At 45.3% G+C, this 27,576-nt stretch overlaps 1 protein-coding gene across 1 annotated transcript in view; it reads right to left on the bottom strand.

Annotated features, from left to right (window-relative positions):
• The window catches only part of KIAA1549L (KIAA1549 like), a 738,873-nt gene extending 713,725 nt beyond the window's left edge, over positions 1 to 25,148 (bottom strand). The window contains exon 1 of the mRNA XM_069739753.1: positions 24,803 to 25,148. Within this exon, the coding sequence (XP_069595854.1) occupies positions 24,803 to 24,977 (175 nt within the window). The 5' untranslated portion in view covers positions 24,978 to 25,148. The remainder of the gene's footprint in view (positions 1 to 24,802) is intronic.
• Positions 25,149 to 27,576: the final 2,428 nt, after the last annotated feature.

Below are 27,576 nucleotides of genomic sequence, written 5' to 3'. Positions count from 1 at the left end.
TTGAACTGCATTTAGCCTAATTACTTACTTGGGCCTAGTAACTGTGTGAGCCTCTCATAACAGTTGTCCTCCTCCGCTGAAAAAAGCTATGCCGCCTGTGTACTCCTCTTACCAATTTTGAACTGCATTTAGCCTAATTACTTACTTGGGCCTAGTAACTGTGTGAGCCTCTCATAACAGTTGTCCTCCTCCGAGGAAAAAAGCTATGCCGCCTGTGTACTCCTGTTACCAATTTTGAACTGCATTTAGCCTACTTTTTTATTTTAGGCCTAGTAACTGTGTCAGCCACTCCTTACAGTTGTCCTCCGCTGAATAAAGCAATGCCGCCAGTTTAGTCCTGTTACCAATTTTGAACTGCATTTAGCCTACTTTCTTATTTGGGCCTACTAACTGTGTCTGCCCCTCATTACAGTTGTCCTCCACTGAACAAAGCAATGCCGCCTGTTTAGTCCTCTTACCAATTTTGAACTGCATTTAGCCTACTTTCTTATTTGGGCCTACTGTGTCTGCCCCTCATTACAGTTGTCCTCCGCTGAACAAAGCAATGCCGTCAGTTTAGTCATGTTAGCAATTTTGAACTGCATTTAGCCTACTTACTTTTTGGGGCCTACTAACTGTGTCAGCCTCTCATTACAGTTGTCCTCCGCTAAACAAAGCAATGCCGCCTGTTTAGTCGTGTTACCAATTGTGAACTGGATTTAGCCTACTTTCTTATTTGGGCCTATATCTGTGCTTCCTCCTCATCCTGCCCATTGGCCAGCCACTGCTAGATGAGTCTGCTGGTACATTGAGCCAGACCACTACATTCCCCTTGCACTCTACACAGCCAGAATCTGACCGATGAAAGTCAGGTTCCCCTTCCCGCATACTATACCACCTTACACGGGGACAAAGAGGAAGGTGCAGATGAAAGTGCAGGTTCCTTCATCAGGTGAAGGGGGCATACTCTTTGGCACTGGCACAGGACCCCTCATAGTACGCAAAAGTGTCTCTGGCAGTGGGAGGCGCCGCCCGCCGTCAAACACACTGCCATACTATGAGGGGCCCTGTGCTAGTGCCAACTAGTGCCCCCCCCTGCTTGCTCAGGATCACAGCACTTGCAAAGTTGAAATACTTACCTCTCCCTGCTCAACTGCCGTGACGTATTTTGCGTTTCCTGGGCCCACGAAAATCTTGAGCCAGTCCTACCCCCCCACAACTTTAGCCAAATGACCCCCAGTTTTCAATGCCTAACTATTATTATAAAGTAAATTAAGTTTGACAAGCTTAAGAAATAAGAATTGATGTTTTTGGCATTAAAATGGGCACTGAAGGTGTTTTCCTGTCCTCCACTCACTGCCGACTTTGATTCCCCATTGACTTGCATTGGGTTTCGTGTTTCGGTCGGCCCCCGACTTTTCGCAATAATCGGCCGATTTCACCCGACCCGACTTTTGAGAAAGTCGGATTTCGAGAAAACCCGACTCGACCCTAAAGAGGTAAAAGTTGCTCAACTCTAGAGCAGAGTATTAGAGGCAGCCTGAAATCGTTACAAAGCAATTTCTATAAGGAGATTGTCCCATGTGTCCATAACTTTATGAGATACATGCACATGGGACTCGGCCACTGCACATCGGATTGCCTATTTTATTTTCACAAATGCTGTATATTTTAAATCCACATTGAAAACCTTCAGAAGAGATCAATTTCCACTGTGGATTTTTCTGGATATTTCTGAAAATTGGGTGAAGTTGGTGGTAAATCTGCCGATGTGAATATCCATAGAATACCCTCAAATCCTTACAGGTTTTATCAGATGTCTGTGAGTTGAGTCCATATACAGCTCTGGCAAAAATTAAGAGACCACTGCAAAATGTTCAGTTTGTCTGATTTTTCTCTTTATAGGTATATTTTTGAGTAAAATGTAAATTGTTGTTTTATTCTATAAACTTCTGACAACATGTCTCCAAATTTCCAAGCAATAAATTTTGTATTTTTCTTCTGACAAAGAAAAATGGTCAAAATAAAAAAAAAAAAAAACAGTGCTTTCAGACGTCAAATAGTGCAAAGAAAACAAGTTTGTAATCAGTTAGAAACAATAATACTAATGTTTTAACTCAGGAAGAGTTCAGAAATCAATATTTTGTGGAATAACCATGATTTTTAATCACAGCTTTCATGCGTCTTGGCTGCTTTCCACCAGTCTTTCACACTGCTTCTGGTGCAAAAATGTAAGCAGTTCTTCTTTGTTTGATGGCTTGTGACTATCCATCATCCTCTTGATTACATTCCAGAGGTTTTCAATGGGGTTCAGGTCTGGAGATTGGGCTGCCCATGACAGGGTTTTGATGTGGTCATCTCTTAATTTTTGCCAGAGCTGTATTTGCACAGTCCTGGAATTTGGTAAGGATTTACCACAGCATGTGAACATGGCCCTCTACTCCTCTTACTTTGCAACTTCTTATTTTAACTAAAAAAAACACAAACACCAAAATCTGCACCATGTTAGGTCACGTCACACGTTCAATATTTGGTCAGTAATTTACCTCAGTATTTGTAAGCCAAAACCAGGAGTGTGTGAGAAGTGGTGACGTGTTTCTTTTATACTTTTCCTCTGATTGTTCCACTCCTGGTTTTGGCTTACAGATACTGAGATACAGAGGTGCAGCTAGGGTTTTGGTTCAGGGGGGCGAAGCTTCTGAGTGGGGCCCCTAACCAGGAAACCTTGATTACAACTCGGTGATGCACCCTAATAGTGGAGGAGAACCTCAGCAGATGACCGCGCTATTACTGAAGATAACCTCTATATAAAGACCAACAATGAAATTACCGCCATATGGTCAGACAATATAAGAGATTACAGCACAGATATAGATGGTGATTTATCTCTGACGTTCTCTGATGAAATCGTCACTTTTCCCGTCTTTTCCATCTGGCCCACACCGACATGACAACTTCTTCCAGCCAGGACTCGTCTGCAGTGATTACAACAAAGACACATTTCACTTCTCGTATTCCAGTCCCATCACCATCTATCCCCAACCTGCACAAACTCCTCATCCTGCTGATACCCCAAAACTGAGCCGCTGCTGCCGTATGTGTCTCTATTACTGCACCTGATACCCCAATACTGAGACTCTACTGCCGTATGTGTCCCTATTACTGCACCTGATACCCCAATACTGAGACTCTACTGCCGTATGTGTCCCTATTACTGCACCTGATACCCCAATACTGAGACTCTACTGCCGTATGTGTCTCTATTACTGCACCTGATACCACAATACTGAGCCGCTGCTGCAATATGTGTCCCTATTACTGCCCCTGATACCCCAATACTGAGCCGCTGCTGCCGTATGTGTCCCTATTACTGCACCTGATACCCCAATACTGAGACTCTACTGCCGTATGTGTCCCTATTACTGCACCTGATACCCCAATACTGAGACTCTACTGCCGTATGTGTCCCTATTACTGCACCTGATACCCCGATACTGAGCCGCTGCTGCCGCATGTGTCCCTATTACTACACCTGATACCCCAATACTGAGCAGCTGCTGCCGTATGTGTCCCTATTACTGCACTTGATACCCCAATACTAAGCAGCTGCTGCCATATGTGCCCCTATTACTGCACCTGATATCGCAATACTGAGCCGCTGCTGCCGTATGTGACCCTATTGCTGCACCTGATACCCCGATATGAGACTCTGCTGCCGTATGTGACCCTATTACTGCACCTGCTGTGTAAATTCTAAAGCATCCCTCTATAATATAGTAATGCCGGGTGCAAGTGCCCTAGAAAACAGTGCCCATATTTTGCCCCCTAGAAAGTAATATTGCCCTGTGTGCCCCTTTGATAGTCACAGTACCCCAAGTTTCCCTCTAACAATAAGTGCCCACTTTACATTAAATAATGTCCCGAGTCTCCCCTGTACAGCTCCTCTATACACAGTATGATGCCCCCTCACTGTTTAGTACAAACAACACAGTATACTGACCCCTTAGTAGACTCCAAACTGTTTGATGGCTCCAATACTGTATGATGGCCCCTTCACTGTAATCTCCACACTGTATGATGGCCCCATAGATAACCTCCATCTATCTATCTCCATCTATCTATAACCTCCAATTGCCTAAGGGTTTTTCCGTCTGTCCGTCTGTCTTTCTGTCTGTCTGTCTGTCCTGGAAATCCCGGGTCTCTGATTGGTCGAGGCCGCCAGGCCTCGACCAATCAGCGACGGGCACAGCGACGATGATGTCATAAAGGACGTAGAAATCCCACGTTTCTGATTCAGCGACGGGCACAGTATCGAAGTAGATGTCATAATGGTTGCCATGGCGACGATGATGTCATAAAGGTTGCCTCGACCAATCAGCGACGGGCACAGTCTGCCGCGAATTCTGGAATCATCATTGTCCATATACTACGGGGACATGCATATTCTAGAATACCCGATGCGTTAGAATCGGGCCACAATCTAGTATAGTATAATGTGCCAGATAGTCCTCAATATAGTACAAGACAGTACACCTATAGGCAGACCCTGTAGTATAAGGCAGTATCCCTATAGGCAGACCCTGTAGTATAAGGCAGTATCCCTATAGGCAAACTCTGGTATAAGGCAGCACCCCCCCATAGGCAGACTCTGTTGTATAAGGCAGCCCCCCCATAGGCATATCCTGTAGTGTATAAGGCAGCACCCCCCCATAGGCAGATCCTGTAGTATAAGGCAGCACCCCCCATAGGCAGATCCTATAGTATATAAGACAGCACCCCCCATAGGCAGATTCTATAGTATATAAGGCAGCACCCCCCATAGGCAGATCCTGTAGTCTATAAGGCAGCACCCCCCAAAGGCAGATCCTAGTGTATAAGGCAGCACCCCCCATAGTCAAATCCTGTAGTATATAAGGCAGCACCCCCCATAGGCAGATCCTGTAGTATATAAGGCAGCACCCCCTATAGGCAGATCCTATAGTATATAAGGCAGCACACCCCCATAGGCAGATCCTATAGTGTATAAGGCAGCACCCCCTATAGGCAGATCCTATAGTATATAAGGCAGCAGACCCCCATAGGCAGATCCTGTAGTATATAAGGCAGCACCCCCATAGGCAGATCCTATAGTATATAAGGCAACACCCCCCCCATAGGCAGATCCTATGGTATATAAGGCAGCACCCACCCATAGGCAGATTGTATGGTATATAAGGCAGCACCCTCCATAGGCAGATCCTATAGTATATAAGGCAGCACCCCCCATAGGCAGATCCTGTAGTCTATAAGGCAGCACCTCCATAGGCAGATCCTGTAGTATATAAGGCAGCACCCCCATAGGCACATCCTGTAGTATATAAGGCAGCACCCAATAGGCAGATCCTGTAGTATATAAAGCAGCACCCCTCCATAGGCAGATCCTATAGTATATAAGGCAGCACCCCCCATAGGCAGATCCTGTAGTATATAAGGCAGCACCCTCCATAGGCAGATCCTGTAGTATATAAGGCAGCACCCCCCATAGGCAGATCCTATAGTATATAAGGCAGCACCCCCCATAGGCAGATCCTGTAGTATATAAGGCAGCAACCCCCATAGGCAGATCCTACAATATATAAGGCAGCAGCCCCCATAGGAAGATCCTGTAGTATATAAGGCAGCACCCCCCATAGGCAGATCCTATAGTATATAAGGCAGCACCCTCCATAGGCAGATCCTATAGTATATAAGGCAGCACCCCCCCATAGGCAGATCCTATAGTATATATGGCAGCCCCCCATAGGCAGATCCTATAGTGTATAAGGCAGCACCCCCCATAGGCAGATCCTGTAGTATATAAGCCAGCACCCCCATAACCAGATCCTATAGTATATAAGGCAACACCCCCATAGGCAGATCCTATAGTGTATAAGGCAGCAACCCCCATAGGCAGATCCTATAGTATATAAGGCAGCAACCCCCGTAGGCAGATCCTGTAGTATATAAGGCAGCACCCCCCGATAGGCAGATCCAATAGTATATAAGGCAGCACCCCCCATAGGCAGATCCTATAGTATATAAGGCAGCACACCCCCATAGGCAGATCCTATAGGCAGATCCTATAGTATATAAGGCAGACCCCCATAGGCAGATCCTATAGTGTATAAGGCAGCACCCTCCCATAAGCAGACCCTATAGTATATAAGGCCGCAACCCCCCATAGGCAGATCCTGTAGTGTAATAAGGCAGCCCCCATAAAAAAACACAATAAATAAATACCTCTCTTCCTCCTTGTTCCAGCGCTGCTCCCTGCTTCCGCTCTTGTCCTGACAGCGAGCGCTGGGCAGTGACGTCACCGCGCCCGTTGTCAGTGTCAGCGTCTGTGACGTCAGACGCTGACAGGGAGATAATGGGGGAAGGAGCGCAGCACTCCTTCCCTCATCAATGCGGTGAGCTGTATTGGCTAGATGTCGATACAGCTCACCATGCGATGACGGGCGGGGGGCCTACTGCTGGCAACGCCCCCCCCCAGCTTGCACAGGGGCTCCATAGAGGCAGAGCAGGGAGATTGATTCTCCCTGCTCTGGCGCAGAATGTAACTGTATCGGCGTGCTGTGCGTGGGGCACCTGCCCCCTCTGCCCCCCGGTAGCTACGCTACTGCTGATGTAAATTACTGACCAAACGCTGAACGTGTGAACATGGCCTTACTCTGTAAGACATCACTGACAACTGATAAACTATGGATAAGATGACATTCCTGTCCTGCAGTACCAAAAACTATTTACCAACTGTTTCATAACTGTCCGAAGTCCATTCCAAAACTGCAAATATAGCAGCAAAGTCCCAAAAGATTTAAAGTGCTTTTCTTTTTCTCTTCATTAAAGGGGTTGCTCGGTCCAAACCAATAAGTCAGCAGTCACTCTGTGTGTCACTCTGTTTGACTGCAGACTTATTAATCCCCCCAGCGTTCGCACTGTCCACTACGAGATTCGTCGGTTTCTGAGTTGGCCTTAGAGGGTATGTATGAGATATACCTCGCTCCATACACTTGTATTGTAGTGATGCAGCCAACCAGTGGTTGTGGCTTTCTAAAGGGTGCGGCCTCGCTCTATACAAGTGTATGGAGAGTGAAGGCCCTCCCACTGGCAGGGAAATGTATAAATCATACATACCCTCCGATCCAAACACAGAAACCGGTGCATCCCCACAACGCACAGTGTGTGCGCTGGGAGATTCAGAAGTCTGCAGTCACACAGAGTGACTGCAGACTTATCGGTTTGGATCGGTCAACCTCATTCAGACGTTCATGTTGCAAATGCCTGTTATATACTTGTTGATTTTCATGGATACAACACGTAATCATTATAGTCTATGGTGTTATTCACAGAGCTACAGAAAGACCTAGAACCAGCAGATACAATTATTTAAAAAAAACCTATTACTCAACCTCCATGGTCTGTATGGCCTCACCACACAAGACTCCATTGCTAAACAAAAAGGAATGTTCAAGCACATTTAAAGTTTGCTCATCAACATTTAGACAAGCCTGTGAAATACTGGGAGAATCTAGTCTGGTCAGATGAGACCAAAATTGAACTATTTGGATGCCATAATACACACAATGTTTGGAGGCCAAAAGACACTGCATATCACCCCCAAAATACCATACCAACAGTGAAGGTTGGAGGAGGGAACATCATGGTGTGGGAGTCATTTTCAGCATACGCAACTGGTAAACTTGATATCATTGAAGGAAGGATGAAGGGACAAATGTACGAAGACATTTTTGATAAAAATCTGCTGCCATCTACCAGTATGATGAAGATGGATCAAGGGTGGACATTTCAGCAAGACAATGATCCCAAACACACGGCCAATGAAGCTGTCAATTGGTTTTATAGAAAGAGGATAAAGCTGCTAGAATGGCCGAGCCAATCACCTAACCTGAATCCAATAGGAAATGTATGGAAGGAACTAAAGCTCAGGGTTCATAGAAGGAGCATGCGGGACCTTGAGGATCTGAAGAGCATTTGTGTGGATGAATGGACCAAAATCATGCCTGAGCAATGCATGCGACTAGTTTCTCCATTCTGGAGGCATCTTGAAGAAGTCATCACCAACAAAGGCTTTTGAACAAACTATTACATCTCAGTAAGTGTGTTCAATACTTTTCAAGGTGTCATTTCTCATTCTTACACATACATAACTTTATTCATGGACATCTATGGTCTAATTAATTTACCTATGTGGATTGGATGGGTTGTTATTGATATCTGGTGAGAATTTCATGTCAATAGTACCTTTAGAAATGTATATACGGTACTCAGAAAATTGGTGACATGTTGAATACTTATTTCACCAGATATTTATTCATCCATATGTGAAAAACACTGATGGTAAAAATGGACACATGAACCATACACTCATGACACGCTGATCCAAAACACCGATGACACCGGTATCATTTTTTCACGTATGTGTTTAAACACAAATGTGAGAGTGAAGACCTAGGCTCGGTTCAGATGGACATATACAAATGGTAGGGTGATTAGCTCTGTGTGCTCCTCTATACTGCAGACCGTGCAGAAGCTGCCTTTTAGAACGGACCTGAGTAATACATGCCAACATTTTCTGTTGTGGAAACGAACTAAAGACACACTTGTGTGAACTTACCCATACGCCAATTTCTTTAACCTGGCATACAACAGCCTGATAAACGGTCATACCTTTGTTGTTATCACCGGCACAAAGTCTCATGATAATCTACAATGACTGAACCATGTGAATACGGAGAACCAATTATAGGACTCATCTCGTTACAATAGGTATTGTCGATAGTGCTATAACTACAAGCACTTTTGCAATATGATACTTTTTCAGCTTTTCTGTTGTTCTTGAGATATTAACCCCTTAACCCCTGGAGCTTTTTTCGGTTTTGCATTTTCATTTTTCGCTCCCCTCCTTCCCAGAGCCATAACTTTTTTATTTTTTCATCAATATGGCCAAGTGCGGCGCTTATTTTTTGCGGGACAAGGTGTACGTTGACACCATTGGTTTTACCTTGTCGTGTACTAGAAAATGGGAAAAAAATTCCAAGTGCGGTGAAATTGCAAAAAAAGTGCAGTCCCACACTTGTTCTTTGTTTGGCTTTTTTGCTAGGTTCACTAAATGCTAAAACTGAACTGCCATAATGATTCTCCAGTTCATTATGAGTTCATTGACACCAAACATGTCTAGGTTCTTTTTTATGTAAGTGGTGAAAAAAACTTCCAAACTTTGCTAAAAAAAAAAAAAATCGACATTTTCCGATACCTGTAGCGTCTCCTTTTTTCTTGATCTGGGGTCGTGTGAGGGCTCATTTTTTGAGTGCCGAGCTGGGGTTTTTAATGATACCATTTTGGTGCAGATACGATCTTTTGATTGCTTGTTATTGCAATGTGTGGCGACCAAAAAAACATAATTCTGGCGTTTCTAATTTTTTTCTCGCTACGCCATTTAGCGATCAGGTTAATCCTTTTGTTTATTGATAGATCGGGAGATTCTGAACGTGGCGATACCAAATGTGTGTATGTTTGATTTTTTTTTTATTGTTTTATTTTGAATGGGGCGAAAGTAATTTGAACTTTTATTTTTTTCATATTTTTAAAAACATTTTTGTTTTTTACTTTTGCTATGCTTCAATAGCCTCCATAGGAGCCAAGAAGCTGGCACAATTCGATTGGCTCTGCTACATACAGGCGATGATCAGATCGCCGCTGTGTAGTAGAATTACAGCATTGCAATGGAGAGTGACATACCATCTCTGGCTTGTCAAGGTAAGGAGGCTTATTCGCCGTGCAATGCTCCTCTGGGAAATATAATATGCAAATTGCCTCTTCTGAGAAAAAGAGGACTTAACTCTATAGCGCCACCTGTTGGAAGTAGCGATCCTACAAGTCACAATCAACTCTTTAACGAGTCGTGCAATATGACTTAGGATAAAAGCCAAATCAGTATCTCAATTCGCAGACACGGTGTTTCGGGCTGTTGGCCCTCGTCAGTGCGAAGCATGAGAACTGATTTGGCTAGGTGAGAGGCTCTGGACTGGGGTCTAAGGGGTATCGTTTCTCCGTAGGGAGAGTGACATACTATCTCTGGCTTGTCAAGGTGGAGGTGGAGCCGCATATTCATTACTGTAATGAGTGGTAACGGTGACCGCTCAGTACTGGATGAAGCTGCGGTGTCGGGGAAGCAAGGACTGCACAGCGCCATTCCGGGCGCCGCTCTGTCTTCAGCAGTGACGCTCAGGTCAGGGGGCGCGGTGACATGGTTAGTGCGTGCCCTCTGCCTGAACGTCAGTGCAGAAGACGCTGAAGATGGAGTGGCGCCGGAACAAGGAGCAGGTGACTATTGAAAGTGCCGGGGGCCTGAGCGACGGAGAGGTGAGTATGTGATTTATTTATTTTTTATCGCAGCAACAGCAAATGGGGCAAGTGTCTGTATGGAGCATCTATGGGGCCATAACATTTGTGCAGCACTATATGGGGCAAGTGTCTGTATGGAGCATCTTATTGGGGGATAATCAAGGTTTGTGCAGCACTATATGGGGCAAATATCTTTATAGAGCATCTTATGGGGCCATAATCAGCATTTGCGCAGCGTTATATTGGGCAAATGTGTCTACGGAGCATCTTATGGGGCCATTATTAACCTTTATGCGGGATTATATGGGGCGTATTTTAATATGGAGCATCTTATGGGGCCATCATAAACTTTATGGAGCATTATATGGGGCTCCTGATTCAATATGGATATTCAAAAACACTTAACCTACTGATGTCTCAATTAATTTTACTTTTATTGGTATCTATTTTTACTTTTGACATTTACCGGTAGCTGCTGCATTTCCCACCTTAGGCTAATACTCGAGTCATTAAGTTTTCCCAGTTTTTTGTGGCAAAATTAGGGGGGTCGACTTATACTCGGGTCGGCTTATACTCGAGTATATACGGTAGCTTATAAGCACATTTTTAAAGCTGGTTAAAATCGCTGGAACACACCGTTACCTCCCAATCCCTGCCAGCTTCGGCACAGTGATTAGAAGCTAGGCAGCAGCAGTGGTCGGTCTCCTAGGCAATGATTTGAAAACAAAAGGAAATCATTTCTGAAGAACAGCTAAAAAAATTTAAAAAGTAGTAAATTGCAAAAGTTCTTGCTAGACAATACAATTTATGAAGAAGGGAGTAACCCTTTATATACAAAATGTTAGGGTCCATGCACTCCATAATACAGCAGCCAATCACTGCCACGGGCACAAACTGCTCTGTGTGAGCAGTGAGAAAGAGCGTAAAGGCAATGTATCAGCACAAATTAACCCAGTGTTTAAATCATGTTTTTATGTTTCATGTATTTTTTTTAAATTGCCAATATTAAAAAGTGAAAATAGAAATCTTGCAATTTACACGCCGATCACAAGGGTTATTTTACACTCATATTCCCTTTCCTATCAGAATTTCTTGCTTTTCCACTACATCAGAGGCAGGATTCCAATCACAGGTAACATCTCTACACTCCGCCGATAACACAGGATCCACCATTCCCAAGAGGCGACGTCACAGCCGACCTCCTCCCACTTCCAGCACAATGATTAAAATAGCCCCAGTTGGAAAATTGCAAGATTTCTAATGTTTATCTTTAATACAGATTATATGGGGGGGACGGGAATTGCAAAACATGTTTAAAAAATGCATTCAATGCTGAAATTGAATCGACTGACATTTTTATATTGCATTTTTACACAGGTGTGGATGCAACAGTGGGTACAACCCTCAGTGATCTTAGGGTCCCCAAAGCAGTGTAACTGACAAAAGGACACTTGTGATGTCACAAATCCACAACACAGTGAAACCTGTGACATCAGTGCCTCACGTACTGTGCTGTGACGCTCACACCAGTGGGCCCCTGTGCATGAGCAGCACATGGTGCAGTATAGTGGGGTCTCTGATGCTACAGTATTACATAATCACATTTTCTACATTTGCAAAAAATCTTATTGGAGAAAACCAATGTGCGTTTATATATTTTTGCATGTATAGTGTAACGGGGTCTACCAAGCTGGGGTACCTCTTTCAGGAGGTCCACTCTGCTTTGGCTGGAGTCTGAATGAAGGACGCTGGCTGGAATTGCTTGATTACATGGGCGCATATAAAATCTCACTGCTTCTCCACGTATTTCCAGTCTGACAAAACTTTACTCACAGGACACAGAATTTATCACACAGATACAGAGGGCAGGCCAATAGAAAAGCGGCAGGCCAGACATACAATAGCCGCAGGTGGCCGGAGCCTGCCGATATTTACTGTGGGAATTACAAAGGTGGGGGGAGGACAAAAGGGGAATACCGTGTCCCCTCTACCCAGGGGCGCAGCCTGTGGGCTGATGCATTAGAGACATGCATCTCACATGGAACCTATTATACATACATATAACTGCTCTACATATTCTGGGTGCTGAGTGGTTCCGTAACACGTAACATATAGTAAAATAATTGTAGTCCGATTGTCCAGAAACTTCAGCACCTACAGAACAAACATCCCAACATACAAAAGACGTTTCCCATGATAGTCCAACACCTTTTCTACCCCCTACAATTAAGTCTTCTGTATCCAGAATATCTATCATCTATCTATTGTCTCTCTATTATCTATCATCTATCTATCATCTATCTATTATCTATCATCTATTGTCTCTCTATTATCAATCATCTATCTATTCTATTACCTATCTGATATCTATCTATCTATCATCTAAACAAAAAAGAGAAAAAAAAACAGCACTGGAAAGCAGTAAAAGGAATAGGGGGGCCATGACTTCCTGGCATAGACTAATCCTCAATATGACAAAAAAAATGAAGACAGCACTCCCTTTTAGAAAATTCTAAAGACGATGTAATAGGCCATGTGGGCTTACAGCAAGGTTTTGGCTCCAAGTGTGTGTTTCTATGCATCCATCTCTCTATCTGCCCTTATCGATGATTGTAATCCTCTCTCCATGGTATCTGCTATTTATCTGCCATCTGTGGCTCCATCTATGCATCCATCTCTCTATCTGATTGTATCTCTCCATGGTATCTGCTATTTATCTGCTCTTATAGATCTGACTGCAGCTCTCTCCCCTGGTATCGGCTATATTTCTGCTCTTATCTGACAATCTGATTGTAGCCCTCTCCTGGTATCTGCTATTTATCGATCGGATTGTAGCCCTCTCCAAGGTATCTGCTATATTTCTCCTCTTATCGATCTGACTGTAGCCCCCTCTTATGATATCTGCTATTAATCGATCTGATTGTAGCCCTCTCCCATGGTATCTGCTATTTATCGATCTGATTGTAGCCCTCTCCCATGGTATCAGCTATATCTCTGCTCTTATTGATCTGACTGTAGCCCCCCCCCCCCTTAATATCTGCTATATTTCTGCTCTTATCGATCTGACTGTAGCCCTCTCCCATGGTATCTGCTATATCTCTGCTCTTATTCATCTGACTGTAGCCCTCTCCCATGGTATCTGCTATATCTCTGCTCTTATTGTTCTGACTGTAGCCCTCTCCATGGTATCGGCTATATTTCTGCTCTTATCGATCTGACTGTAGCCATCTCCCATAATATCTATTTATCGATCTGATTGTAGCCCTCTCCTATGGCATCTGCTACTATCGATCTGATTGTAGCCCTCTCCCATGGTATCTGCTATATTTCTGCTCTTTTTGATCTGACTGTAGCCCTCTCCCATGGTATCTGCTATATCTCTGCTCTTATTGATCTGACTGTAGCCATCTCCCATAATATCTATTTATCGATCTGATTATAGCCCTCTCCCATGGTATCTGCTATATCTCTGCTCTTATCGATCTGACTGTAGCCATCTCCCTTAATATCTGCTATATTTCTGCTCTTATCGATCTGACTGTAGCCATCTCCCTTAATATCTTGTTATCGATCTGATTGTAGTCCTCTCCCATGGTATCTGTTACTATCGATCTGATTGTAGCCCTCTCCCATGGTATCTGCTATATTTCTGCTCTTTTTGATCTGACTGTAGCCCTCTCCCATGGTATCTGCTATATCTCTGCTCTTATTGATCTGACTGTAGCCCTCTCCCATCGTATCTGCTATATTCCTGCTCTTATCGATCTGACTGTAGCCATCTCCCATAATATCTATTTATCGATCTGATTATAGCCCTCTCCCATGGTATCTGCTATATCTCTGCTCTTATCGATCTGACTGTAGCCATCTCCCTTAATATCTGCTATATTTCTGCTCTTATCGATCTGACTGTAGCCATCTCCCTTAATATCTGCTATATCTCTGCTCTTATTGATCTGACTGTAGCCCTCTCCATGGTAGCGGCTATATCTCGGCTCTTATTGATCTGACTGTAGCCCTCTCCATGGTATCGGCTATATCTCTGCTCTTAGTGATCTGACTGTAGCCCTCTCCATGGTATCTGCTATATCTCTGCTCTTAGTGATCTGACTGTAGCCCTCTCCATGGTATCGGCTATATCTCTGCTCTTATTGATCTGACTGTAGCCCCCCCTTAATATCTGCTATATTTCTGCTCTTATCGATCTGATTGTAGCCCTCTCCCATGGTATCTGCTATATTTCTGCTCTTATTGATCTGACTGAAGCCCTCTCCATGGTATCGGCTATATCTCTGCTCTTAGTGATCTGACTGTAGCCCTCTCCATGGTATCGGCTATATCTCTGCTCTTATTGATCTGACTGTAGCCCTCTCCATGGTATCGGCTATATTTCTGCTCTTATCGATCTGATTGTAGCCCTCTCCCATGGTATCTGCTATATTTCTGCTCTTATTGATCTGACTGAAGCCCTCTCCATGGTATCGGCTATATCTCTGCTCTTAGTGATCTGACTGTAGCCCTCTCCATGGTATCGGCTATATCTCTGCTCTTAGTGATCTGACTGTAGCCCTCTCCATGGTATCGGCTATATCTCTGCTCTTAGTGATCTGACTGAAGCCCTCTCCATGGTATCGGCTATATCTCTGCTCTTATTGATCTGACTGTAGCCCTCTCCATGGTATCGGCTATATCTCTGCTCTTAGTGATCTGACTGTAGCCCTCTCCATGGTATCGGCTATATCTCTGCTCTTATTGATCTGACTGAAGCCCTCTCCATGGTGTCGGCTATATCTCGGGTCTTATTGATCTGACTGTAGCCCTCTCCATGGTATCGGCTATATCTCTGCTAGTATTGATCTGACTGTAGCCCTCTCCATGGTATCGGCTATATCTCTGCTCTTAGTGATCTGACTGTAGCCCTCTCCATGGTATCTGCTATATCTCTGCTCTTAGTGATCTGACTGTAGCCCTCTCCATGGTATCGGCTATATCTCTGCTCTTATTGATCTGACTGTAGCCCTCTCCATGGTATCGGCTATATCTCTGCTCTTATCGATCTGATTGTAGCCCTCTCTCATGGTATCTGCTATATTTCTGCTCTTATTGATCTGACTGTAGCCCTCTCCATGGTATCTGCTATATTTCTGCTCTTATTGATCTGACTGTAGCCCTCTCCATGGTATCGGCTATATCTCTGCTCTTATTGATCTGACTGTAGCCCTCTCCCATGGTATCGGCTATATCTCTGCTCTTATTGATCTTACTGTAGCCCTCTCCCATGGTATCGGCTATATCTCTGCTCTTATTGATCTGACTGTAGCCCTCTCCATGGTATCGGCTATATCTCTGCTCTTATTGATCTGACTGTAGCCCTCTCCATGGTATCGGCTATATCTCTGCTCTTATTGATCTGACTGAAGCCCTCTCCATGGTATCGGCTATATCTCTGCTCTTAGTGATCTGACAGAAGCCCTCTCCATGGTATCGGCTATATCTCTGCTCTTATTGATCTGACTGTAGCCATCTGCCATGGTATCGGCTATATCTCTGCTCTTATTGATCTGACTGAAGCCCTCTCCATGGTATCGGCTATATCTCTGCTCTTATTGATCTGACTGAAGCCCTCTCCATGGTATCGGCTATATCTCGGCTCTTATTGATCTGACTGAAGCCCTCTCCATGGTATCGGCTATATCTCTGCTCTTAGTGATCTGACTGAAGCCCTCTCCATGGTATCGGCTATATCTCTGCTCTTATTGATCTGACTGAAGCCCTCTCCATGGTATCGGCTATATCTCTGCTCTTATTGATCTGACTGTAGCCCTCTCCATGGTATCGGCTATATCTCTGCTCTTATTGATCTGACTGTAGCCCTCTCCATGGTATCGGCTATATCTCTGCTCTTATTGATCTGACTGTAGCCATCTCCATGGTATCGGCTATATCTCTGCTCTTATTGATCTGACTGTAGCCCTCTCCATGGTATCGGCTATATCTCTGCTCTTATTGATCTGACTGAAGCCCTCTCCATGGTATCGGCTATATCTCTGCTCTTATTGATCTGACTGTAGCCCTCGCCATGGTATCGGCTATATCTCTGCTCTTATTGATCTGACTGAAGCCCTCTCCATGGTATCGGCTATATCTCTGCTCTTATTGATCTGACTGTAGCCCTCTCCATGGTATCGGCTATATCTCTGCTCTTATTGATCTGACTGTAGCCATCTACCATGGTATCGGCTATATCTCTGCTCTTATTGATCTGACTGAAGCCCTCTCCATGGTATCGGCTATATCTCTGCTCTTATTGATCTGACTGAAGCCCTCTCCATGGTATCGGCTATATCTCTGCTCTTATTGATCTGACTGTAGCCATCTGCCATGGTATCGGCTATATCTCTGCTCTTATTGATCTGACTGAAGCCCTCTCCATGGTATCGGCTATATCTCTGCTCTTATTGATCTGACTGAAGCCCTCTCCATGGTATCGGCTATATCTCTGCTCTTATTGATCTGACTGTAGCCCTCTCCATGGTATCGGCTATATCTCTGCTCTTATTGATCTGACTGAAGCCCTCTCCATGGTATCGGCTATATCTCTGCTCTTATTGATCTGACTGTAGCCCTCTCCATGGTATCGGCTATATCTCTGCTCTTATTGATCTGACTGAAGCCCTCTCCATGGTATCGGCTATATCTCTGCTCTTAGTGATCTGACTGAAGCCCTCTCCATGGTATCGGCTATATCTCTGCTCTTATTGATCTGACTGAAGCCCTCTCCATGGTATCGGCTATATCTCTGCTCTTAGTGATCTGACTGAAGCCCTCTCCATGGTATCGGCTATATCTCTGCTCTTATTGATCTGACTGAAGCCCTCTCCATGGTATCGGCTATATCTCGGCTCTTATTGATCTGACTGAAGCCCTCTCCATGGTATCGGCTATATCTCTGCTCTTATTGATCTGACTGTAGCCCTCGCCATGGTATCGGCTATATCTCTGCTCTTATTGATCTGACTGAAGCCCTCTCCATGGTATCGGCTATATCTCTGCTCTTATTGATCTGACTGAAGCCCTCTCCATGGTATCGGCTATATCTCTGCTCTTATTGATCTGACTGTAGCCATCTGCCATGGTATCGGCTATATCTCTGCTCTTATTGATCTGACTGTAGCCCTCTCCATGGTATCGGCTATATCTCTGCTCTTATTGATCTGACTGTAGCCATCTGCCATGGTATCGGCTATATCTCTGCTCTTATTGATCTGACTGTAGCCCTCTCCATGGTATCGGCTATATCTCTGCTCTTATTGATCTGACTGAAGCCCTCTCCATGGTATCGGCTATATCTCTGCTCTTATTGATCTGACTGTAGCCATCTGCCATGGTATCGGCTATATCTCTGCTCTTATTGATCTGACTGTAGCCCTCTCCATGGTATCGGCTATATCTCTGCTCTTATTGATCTGACTGTAGCCCTCTCCATGGTATCGGCTATATCTCTGCTCTTATTCATCTGACTGTAGCCCTCTCCCGTGGTATCTGCTATATCTCTGCTCTTATTGTTCTGACTGTAGCCCTCTCCATGGTATCGGCTATATTTCTGCTCTTATTGATCTGACTGTAGCCCTCTCCCATCGTATCTGCTATATTCCTGCTCTTATCGATCTGACTGTAGCCATCTCCCATAATATCTATTTATCGATCTGATTGTAGCCCTCTCCTATGGCATCTGCTACTATCGATCTGATTGTAGCCCTCTCCCATGGTATCTGCTATATTTCTGCTCTTTTTGATCTGACTGTAGCCCTCTCCCATGGTATCTGCTATATCTCTGCTCTTATTGATCTGACTGTAGCCCTCTCCCATCGTATCTGCTATATTCCTGCTCTTATCGATCTGACTGTAGCCATCTCCCATAATATCTATTTATCGATCTGATTATAGCCCTCTCCCATGGTATCTGCTATATCTCTGCTCTTATCGATCTGACTGTAGCCATCTCCCTTAATATCTGCTATATTTCTGCTCTTATCGATCTGACTGTAGCCATCTCCCTTAATATCTAGTTATCGATCTGATTGTAGTCCTCTCCCATGGTATCTGTTACTATCGATCTGATTGTAGCCCTCTCCCATGGTATTTGCTATATTTCTGCTCTTATTGATCTGACTGTAGCCATCTCCCATGGTATCTGCTATATCTCTGCTCTTATTGATCTGACTGTAGCCATCTGCCATGGTATCGGCTATATCTCTGCTCTTATTGATCTGACTGTAGCCCTCTCCATGGTAGCGGCTATATCTCGGCTCTTATTGATCTGACTGTAGCCCTCTCCATGGTATCGGCTATATCTCTGCTCTTAGTGATCTGACTGTAGCCCTCTCCATGGTATCTGCTATATCTCTGCTCTTAGTGATCTGACTGTAGCCCTCTCCATGGTATCGGCTATATCTCTGCTCTTATTGATCTGACTGTAGCCCCCCCTTAATATCAGCTATATTTCTGCTCTTATCGATCTGATTGTAGCCCTCTCCCATGGTATCTGCTATATTTCTGCTCTTATTGATCTGACTGAAGCCCTCTCCATGGTATCGGCTATATCTCTGCTCTTAGTGATCTGACTGTAGCCCTCTCCATGGTATCGGCTATATCTCTGCTCTTATTGATCTGACTGTAGCCCTCTCCATGGTATCGGCTATATTTCTGCTCTTATCGATCTGATTGTAGCCCTCTCCCATGGTATCTGCTATATTTCTGCTCTTATTGATCTGACTGAAGCCCTCTCCATGGTATCGGCTATATCTCTGCTCTTAGTGATCTGACTGTAGCCCTCTCCATGGTATCGGCTATATCTCTGCTCTTAGTGATCTGACTGTAGCCCTCTCCATGGTATCGGCTATATCTCTGCTCTTAGTGATCTGACTGAAGCCCTCTCCATGGTATCGGCTATATCTCTGCTCTTATTGATCTGACTGTAGCCCTCTCCATGGTATCGGCTATATCTCTGCTCTTAGTGATCTGACTGTAGCCCTCTCCATGGTATCGGCTATATCTCTGCTCTTATTGATCTGACTGAAGCCCTCTCCATGGTGTCGGCTATATCTCGGGTCTTATTGATCTGACTGTAGCCCTCTCCATGGTATTGGCTATATCTCTGCTAGTATTGATCTGACTGTAGCCCTCTCCATGGTATCGGCTATATCTCTGCTCTTAGTGATCTGACTGTAGCCCTCTCCATGGTATCTGCTATATCTCTGCTCTTAGTGATCTGACTGTAGCCCTCTCCATGGTATCGGCTATATCTCTGCTCTTATTGATCTGACTGTAGCCCTCTCCATGGTATCGGCTATATCTCTGCTCTTATCGATCTGATTGTAGCCCTCTCTCATGGTATCTGCTATATTTCTGCTCTTATTGATCTGACTGTAGCCCTCTCCATGGTATCTGCTATATTTCTGCTCTTATTGATCTGACTGTAGCCCTCTCCATGGTATCGGCTATATCTCTGCTCTTATTGATCTGACTGTAGCCCTCTCCCATGGTATCGGCTATATCTCTGCTCTTATTGATCTGACTGAAGCCCTCTCCATGGTATCGGCTATATCTCGGCTCTTATTGATCTGACTGTAGCCCTCTCCATGGTATCGGCTATATCTCTGCTCTTATTGATCTGACTGAAGCCCTCTCCATGGTATCGGCTATATCTCTGCTCTTATTGATCTGACTGTAGCCCTCTCCATGGTATCGGCTATATCTCTGCTCTTATTGATCTGACTGAAGCCCTCTCCATGGCATCGGCTATATCTCTGCTCTTATTGATCTGACTGAAGCCCTCTCCATGGTATCGGCTATATCTCTGCTCTTATTGATCTGACTGAAGCCCTCTCCATGGTATCGGCTATATCTCGGCTCTTATTGATCTGACTGAAGCCCTCTCCATGGTATCGGCTATATCTCTGCTCTTAGTGATCTGACTGAAGCCCTCTCCATGGTATCGGCTATATCTCTGCTCTTATTGATCTGACTGAAGCCCTCTCCATGGTATCGGCTATATCTCTGCTCTTATTGATCTGACTGTAGCCCTCTCCATGGTATCGGCTATATCTCTGCTCTTATTGATCTGACTGTAGCCATCTCCATGGTATCGGCTATATCTCTGCTCTTATTGATCTGACTGTAGCCCTCTCCATGGTATCGGCTATATCTCTGCTCTTATTGATCTGACTGAAGCCCTCTCCATGGTATCGGCTATATCTCTGCTCTTATTGATCTGACTGTAGCCCTCGCCATGGTATCGGCTATATCTCTGCTCTTATTGATCTGACTGAAGCCCTCTCCATGGTATCGGCTATATCTCTGCTCTTATTGATCTGACTGTAGCCCTCTCCATGGTATCGGCTATATCTCTGCTCTTATTGATCTGACTGTAGCCATCTACCATGGTATCGGCTATATCTCTGCTCTTATTGATCTGACTGAAGCCCTCTCCATGGTATCGGCTATATCTCTGCTCTTATTGATCTGACTGAAGCCCTCTCCATGGTATCGGCTATATCTCTGCTCTTATTGATCTGACTGTAGCCATCTGCCATGGTATCGGCTATATCTCTGCTCTTATTGATCTGACTGAAGCCCTCTCCATGGTATCGGCTATATCTCTGCTCTTATTGATCTGACTGTAGCCCTCTCCATGGTATCGGCTATATCTCTGCTCTTATTGATCTGACTGAAGCCCTCTCCATGGTATCGGCTATATCTCTGCTCTTATTGATCTGACTGTAGCCCTCTCCATGGTATCGGCTATATCTCTGCTCTTATTGATCTGACTGAAGCCCTCTCCATGGTATCGGCTATATCTCTGCTCTTAGTGATCTGACTGAAGCCCTCTCCATGGTATCGGCTATATCTCTGCTCTTATTGATCTGACTGAAGCCCTCTCCATGGTATCGGCTATATCTCTGCTCTTATTGATCTGACTGAAGCCCTCTCCATGGTATCGGCTATATCTCTGCTCTTATTGATCTGACTGTAGCCATCTGCCATGGTATCGGCTATATCTCTGCTCTTATTGATCTGACTGTAGCCCTCTCCATGGTATCGGCTATATCTCTGCTCTTATTGATCTGACTGTAGCCATCTGCCATGGTATCGGCTATATCTCTGCTCTTATTGATCTGACTGTAGCCCTCTCCATGGTATCGGCTATATCTCTGCTCTTATTGATCTGACTGTAGCCCTCTCCATGGTATCGGCTATATCTCTGCTCTTATTGATCTGACTGAAGCCCTCTCCATGGTATCGGCTATATCTCTGCTCTTATTGATCTGACTGAAGCCCTCTCCATGGTATCGGCTATATCTCTGCTCTTATTGATCTGACTGAAGCCCTCTCCATGGTATCGGCTATATCTCTGCTCTTATTGATCTGACTGTAGCCCTCTCCATGGTATCGGCTATATCTCTGCTCTTATTGATCTGACTGTAGCCCTCTCCATGGTATCGGCTATATCTCTGCTCTTATTGATCTGACTGTAGCCCTCTCCATGGTATCGGCTATATCTCTGCTCTTATTGATCTGACTGTAGCCCTCTCCATGGTATCGGCTATATCTCTGCTCTTATTGATCTGACTGAAGCCCTCTCCATGGTATCGGCTATATCTCTGCTCTTATTGATCTGACTGTAGCCATCTGCCATGGTATCGGCTATATCTCTGCTCTTATTGATCTGACTGTAGCCCTCTCCATGGTATCGGCTATATCTCTGCTCTTATTGATCTGACTGTAGCCATCTGCCATGGTATCGGCTATATCTCTGCTCTTATTGATCTGACTGTAGCCCTCTCCATGGTATCGGCTATATCTCTGCTCTTATTGATCTGACTGTAGCCCTCTCCATGGTATCGGCTATATCTCTGCTCTTATTGATCTGACTGTAGCCCTCTCCATGGTATCGGCTATATCTCTGCTCTTATTGATCTGACTGAAGCCCTCTCCATGGTATCGGCTATATCTCTGCTCTTATTGATCTGACTGAAGCCCTCTCCATGGTATCGGCTATATCTCTGCTCTTATTGATCTGACTGTAGCCCTCTCCATGGTATCGGCTATATCTCTGCTCTTATTGATCTGACTGAAGCCCTCTCCATGGTATCGGCTATATCTCTGCTCTTATTGATCTGACTGAAGCCCTCTCCATGGTATCGGCTATATCTCTGCTCTTATTGATCTGACTGTAGCCCTCTCCATGGTATCGGCTATATCTCTGCTCTTATTGATCTGACTGAAGCCCTCTCCATGGTATCGGCTATATCTCTGCTCTTATTGATCTGACTGTAGCCCTCTCCATGGTATCGGCTATATCTCTGCTCTTATTGATCTGACTGTAGCCCTCTCCATGGTATCGGCTATATCTCTGCTCTTATTGATCTGACTGTAGCCATCTGCCATGGTATCGGCTATATTTCTGCTCTTATTGATCTGACTGAAGCCCTCTCCATGGTATCGGCTATATCTCTGCTCTTATTGATCTGACTGTAGCCCTCTCCATGGTATCGGCTATATCTCTGCTCTTATTGATCTGACTGTAGCCCTCTCCATGGTATCGGCTATATCTCTGCTCTTATTGATCTGACTGTAGCCATCTGCCATGGTATCGGCTATATTTCTGCTCTTATTGATCTGACTGTAGCCATCTGCCATGGTATCGGCTATATTTCTGCTCTTATTGATCTGACTGAAGCCCTCTCCATGGTATCGGCTATATCTCTGCTCTTATTGATCTGACTGTAGCCCTCTCCATGGTATCGGCTATATCTCTGCTCTTATTGATCTGACTGTAGCCCTCTCCATGGTATCGGCTATATCTCTGCTCTTATTGATCTGACTGAAGCCCTCTCCATGGTATCGGCTATATCTCTGCTCTTATTGATCTGACTGTAGCCATCTGCCATGGTATCGGCTATATCTCTGCTCTTATTGATCTGACTGTAGCCCTCTCCATGGTATCTGCTATATCTCTGCTCTTATTGATCTGACTGTAGCCCTCTCCATGGTATCGGCTATATCTCTGCTCTTATTGATCTGACTGAAGCCCTCTCCATGGTATCGGCTATATCTCTGCTCTTATTGATCTGACTGTAGCCATCTGCCATGGTATCGGCTATATCTCTGCTCTTATTGATCTGACTGTAGCCCTCTCCATGGTATCGGCTATATCTCTGCTCTTATTGATCTGACTGTAGCCCTCTCCATGGTATCGGCTATATCTCTGCTCTTATTGATCTGACTGTAGCCCTCTCCATGGTATCGGCTATATCTCTGCTCTTATTGATCTGACTGAAGCCCTCTCCATGGTATCGGCTATATCTCTGCTCTTATTGATCTGACTGAAGCCCTCTCCATGGTATCGGCTATATCTCTGCTCTTATTGATCTGACTGTAGCCCTCTCCATGGTATCGGCTATATCTCTGCTCTTATTGATGTGACTGAAGCCCTCTCCATGGTATCGGCTATATCTCTGCTCTTATTGATCTGACTGAAGCCCTCTCCATGGTATCGGCTATATCTCTGCTCTTATTGATCTGACTGTAGCCCTCTCCATGGTATCGGCTATATCTCTGCTCTTATTGATCTGACTGAAGCCCTCTCCATGGTATCGGCTATATCTCTGCTCTTATTGATCTGACTGAAGCCCTCTCCATGGTATCGGCTATATCTCTGCTCTTATTGATCTGACTGTAGCCCTCTCCATGGTATCGGCTATATCTCTGCTCTTATTGATCTGACTGAAGCCCTCTCCATGGTATCGGCTATATCTCTGCTCTTATTGATCTGACTGTAGCCCTCTCCATGGTATCGGCTATATCTCTGCTCTTATTGATCTGACTGAAGCCCTCTCCATGGTATCGGCTATATCTCTGCTCTTATTGATCTGACTGTAGCCCTCTCCATGGTATCGGCTATATCTCTGCTCTTATTGATCTGACTGTAGCCCTCTCCATGGTATCGGCTATATCTCTGCTCTTATTGATCTGACTGTAGCCCTCTCCATGGTATCGGCTATATCTCTGCTCTTATTGATCTGACTGTAGCCATCTGCCATGGTATCGGCTATATCTCTGCTCTTATTGATCTGACTGTAGCCATCTGCCATGGTATCGGCTATATTTCTGCTCTTGCCTACCCTCAGACTTGCCCACACCTGCATTGGGCCATGATGGCAGTAAATGCGCGGCTCTGGGACGCACAGATGCGTGGATTCTCAGGCAGTGGCTGCCTGTGTGTGACTGCTGCTCTGCACCTGCATGCAGTGTGGGAGGCACAGTCTCGGGTGGCATCTCCCTGGGCACAACCTGCCACTTCCTAGCAGCTCCGTGTACTAGAGGCAGGTGGACGGTGCAGTGTGACAGGAGACCGCAGCGGGTCCTCTCTTCTTACCTTGCACTGGATGCTGCAGCGCGGATATCAGGGCCATCAGAGCCAGCAGCAGGGATGGGTACCTGGCCCGTGCCCATGTTGTGCCCGGCGGTGGGCTTCTGCATACAATCCCCTGCGCCACCATGGAGAGGACACCTTGCCCAGCCCCTCCAAGCCACTTCTCAGCAGGAGACATTAGCGGGGGTTCCGCGGGTATCGGCGATTCGTCGGCCCCTGAAGCAGGAGATTGCGGCGCTAGGTGCGGATCATGGTGCCAGGACGCCCGGTGCACCCGCTCTGGCGCGCGCTCATTCAGGATTTCTGTTGCTCTGGGGATGAAACTGTGACTGCAGCTCGGAAACGTCTTTTCATTGAGAAAGAGATCACGTAACAAGAAGCAAAAACGCATCATAGCAGCCAGAAGCGCGGCGCCCTCTGCTGGAGACAGGGCGGAAGGCGAGGAGCAGCGCAGGTACTGGAGCCCCCGACACCCCGCGCCCTGGGGGGCTCCAGTACCAGATGCCCCATGGAGTTTACATCACTGGATTTTCTCCAGGTGTTGTCCATGAAAGAGCTGATCTCACAGGGAGCAATGTGGCCCAGCAGGACTGTTCAGATGGCAGCTTTCCTCCCAAACAGAATGTCCATGCCAGAGGTGTAGCTAGGGTTTTGGTTCTGGGGGGCGCAACTTCTGAGTGGGCCCCGTACCCAAGTAACCTTGATTACAACTGGGTGACGCACCCTAATAGTGGAGGAGAACCTCAGCAGATGACCGCTCTGTTACTGAAAATAATCTCTATATATAGACCGATATTGATATTACCGCCATATGGTCAGTGGTAGATACCAGTCCTACAGAACATATAAGAGATCACTGCACAGTTACAGATAATAACTTACAGCCAGGGTCGGACTGGGGTGTCTAGGGTTCACCAGGGGAATTGACGCTAGTTGCCCACCTGACAGCTATATGCAAATACCTGTCATTATCCCCATTATAGTGGAGCATTGGCTGTAAAACACAGGCGGCTCCTGCACATCTACTGTGCGCCCCCATAAGGCTGGATTCACACTTCGTTATGGGCGTCCGTTAGACGGACTATGTTACACCGTGGCATAACGCGGTGTAATGTAGTCCGTTAATGCCGCCATTAATTCCTATGTCGGACGCATCGCTAGCGCATGCCCACAATGGGCGTGCGCTAGCGTTGTGGCGTCATTGAGTGACGGACCCTGGGACGCAGGCTGCAGCGTTTCAGGGTCCATCACTGCTAGCGCAGATAGAGCATCTGCCAGCTCTATTTGCGCTGGTGCGATGACAAATCGGCACTTGCGTTAACAGCAGCCCGTTAACGCATGTGTTGAACGGGCTGCTATTAACGCAGTGTGAACCCAGCCTAACTGGGATGTATGATTACGGTAGTTTACATTAATGGGGTTCTTTGGTTAAAGCAAGTTATCACCGATACATGGGCTCCACAGGATAGGTGATCGCTTAGGTCCGACCATTAGAAACTGCACCAATCGGAAGAATGAGGAAGTTTTATCATTGATAGGACACATCCCTATTTTAAAATGGAGCAGCAGGTGGGATGTCTGACCGCAGCTCCATTCATTTTCTTTGGGGCTTCTATGAAAAACAAGTGCAGCCACTGAGGGAATTAATAGATCAGTGGTCAAGTCGGACATGCCACTCCAGTCTAATGGGGATAAAAAGTTCCACATTTTGCTGAATGGGTCCAAGTAGTCAGACCCCCACTTTCAATACGTTATCACATATTCTGTGGATAGGTGACTATTTTTTTCCACAGGAAAGCCCTGTAGCAGAACAAATGACACCAGACCCAACGCAGTCCCTATACCATGGCCAATACCACCACATACAGGGAAGAACTGCCACCACAACATGACCAGACCACATAGTGACCGAATAATAATAAAGGGACAAATACCACCACACCATGACCAGACCACATATTATCACCATATAGTGATCGAATAATATAACATATTACCAGCATATTGGGACCAAATAATACCCCATACAAGGAGAAATACTGCCACACTGTGACCAGACCACAAATTACCACCACATAGTGACCGAATACTACAATTCTTATTATGAATACAAACCACAATACTAACAACACTGTTATTACCACCAGTGACATTATACACAGGAGCTCTGTGTATAGTGTCAGTGTACAAGTAATACATTGATCACCAGTGACATTATACACGGGAGCTCCTCTACGTTATTTCATGGCTAGAATGTCTTTAACCTCAAAGACATCATCCACAAAAATAGGCGAAGGAGAACAAAGAGTAGAAGAATGAAACCGATGAAGAACCACCGGCTTGAGGAGAGACACATGAAAAGAATTAGAAATACGAAGAGAGGCTGGTAACTTAAGCTTATACGACACATCATTAATGCGAGTCAAAACCTCGAATGGACCGATATAGCAGGGACCCAGCTTATGCGAAGGGATTTTAAGACGGATAAATTTAGAAGAAACCCAGACCTTATCACCAGGATGGAATATGGGAGAATCGAGACGCCTTTTATCCGCATGTCTCTTCCATCCTAAGTTGAGCCAATTCAAGAGCGGACTTGGTCTCCTGCCAGACCCTGGAGAACTCTCTAGACAGAAGATCTGCCGCAGGTACATTAGAGACAGGAGGAACCGGCTGAGGAAGACCAGGATGTAGACCATAGACGATAAAAAATGGTGATTTGTTGGTAGCTTCACTGGAATGGTTATTGTAGGAAAATTTGGCCCACGGTAGTAAGT

Source organism: Ranitomeya imitator, chromosome 9, assembly GCF_032444005.1.
Source record: "Ranitomeya imitator isolate aRanImi1 chromosome 9, aRanImi1.pri, whole genome shotgun sequence".
Lineage (NCBI taxonomy): Eukaryota > Metazoa > Chordata > Amphibia > Anura > Dendrobatidae > Ranitomeya > Ranitomeya imitator.
The sequence above is the reverse complement of the archived record's forward strand: the minus strand, read 5'-3'. Positions and strand labels throughout refer to the sequence as shown.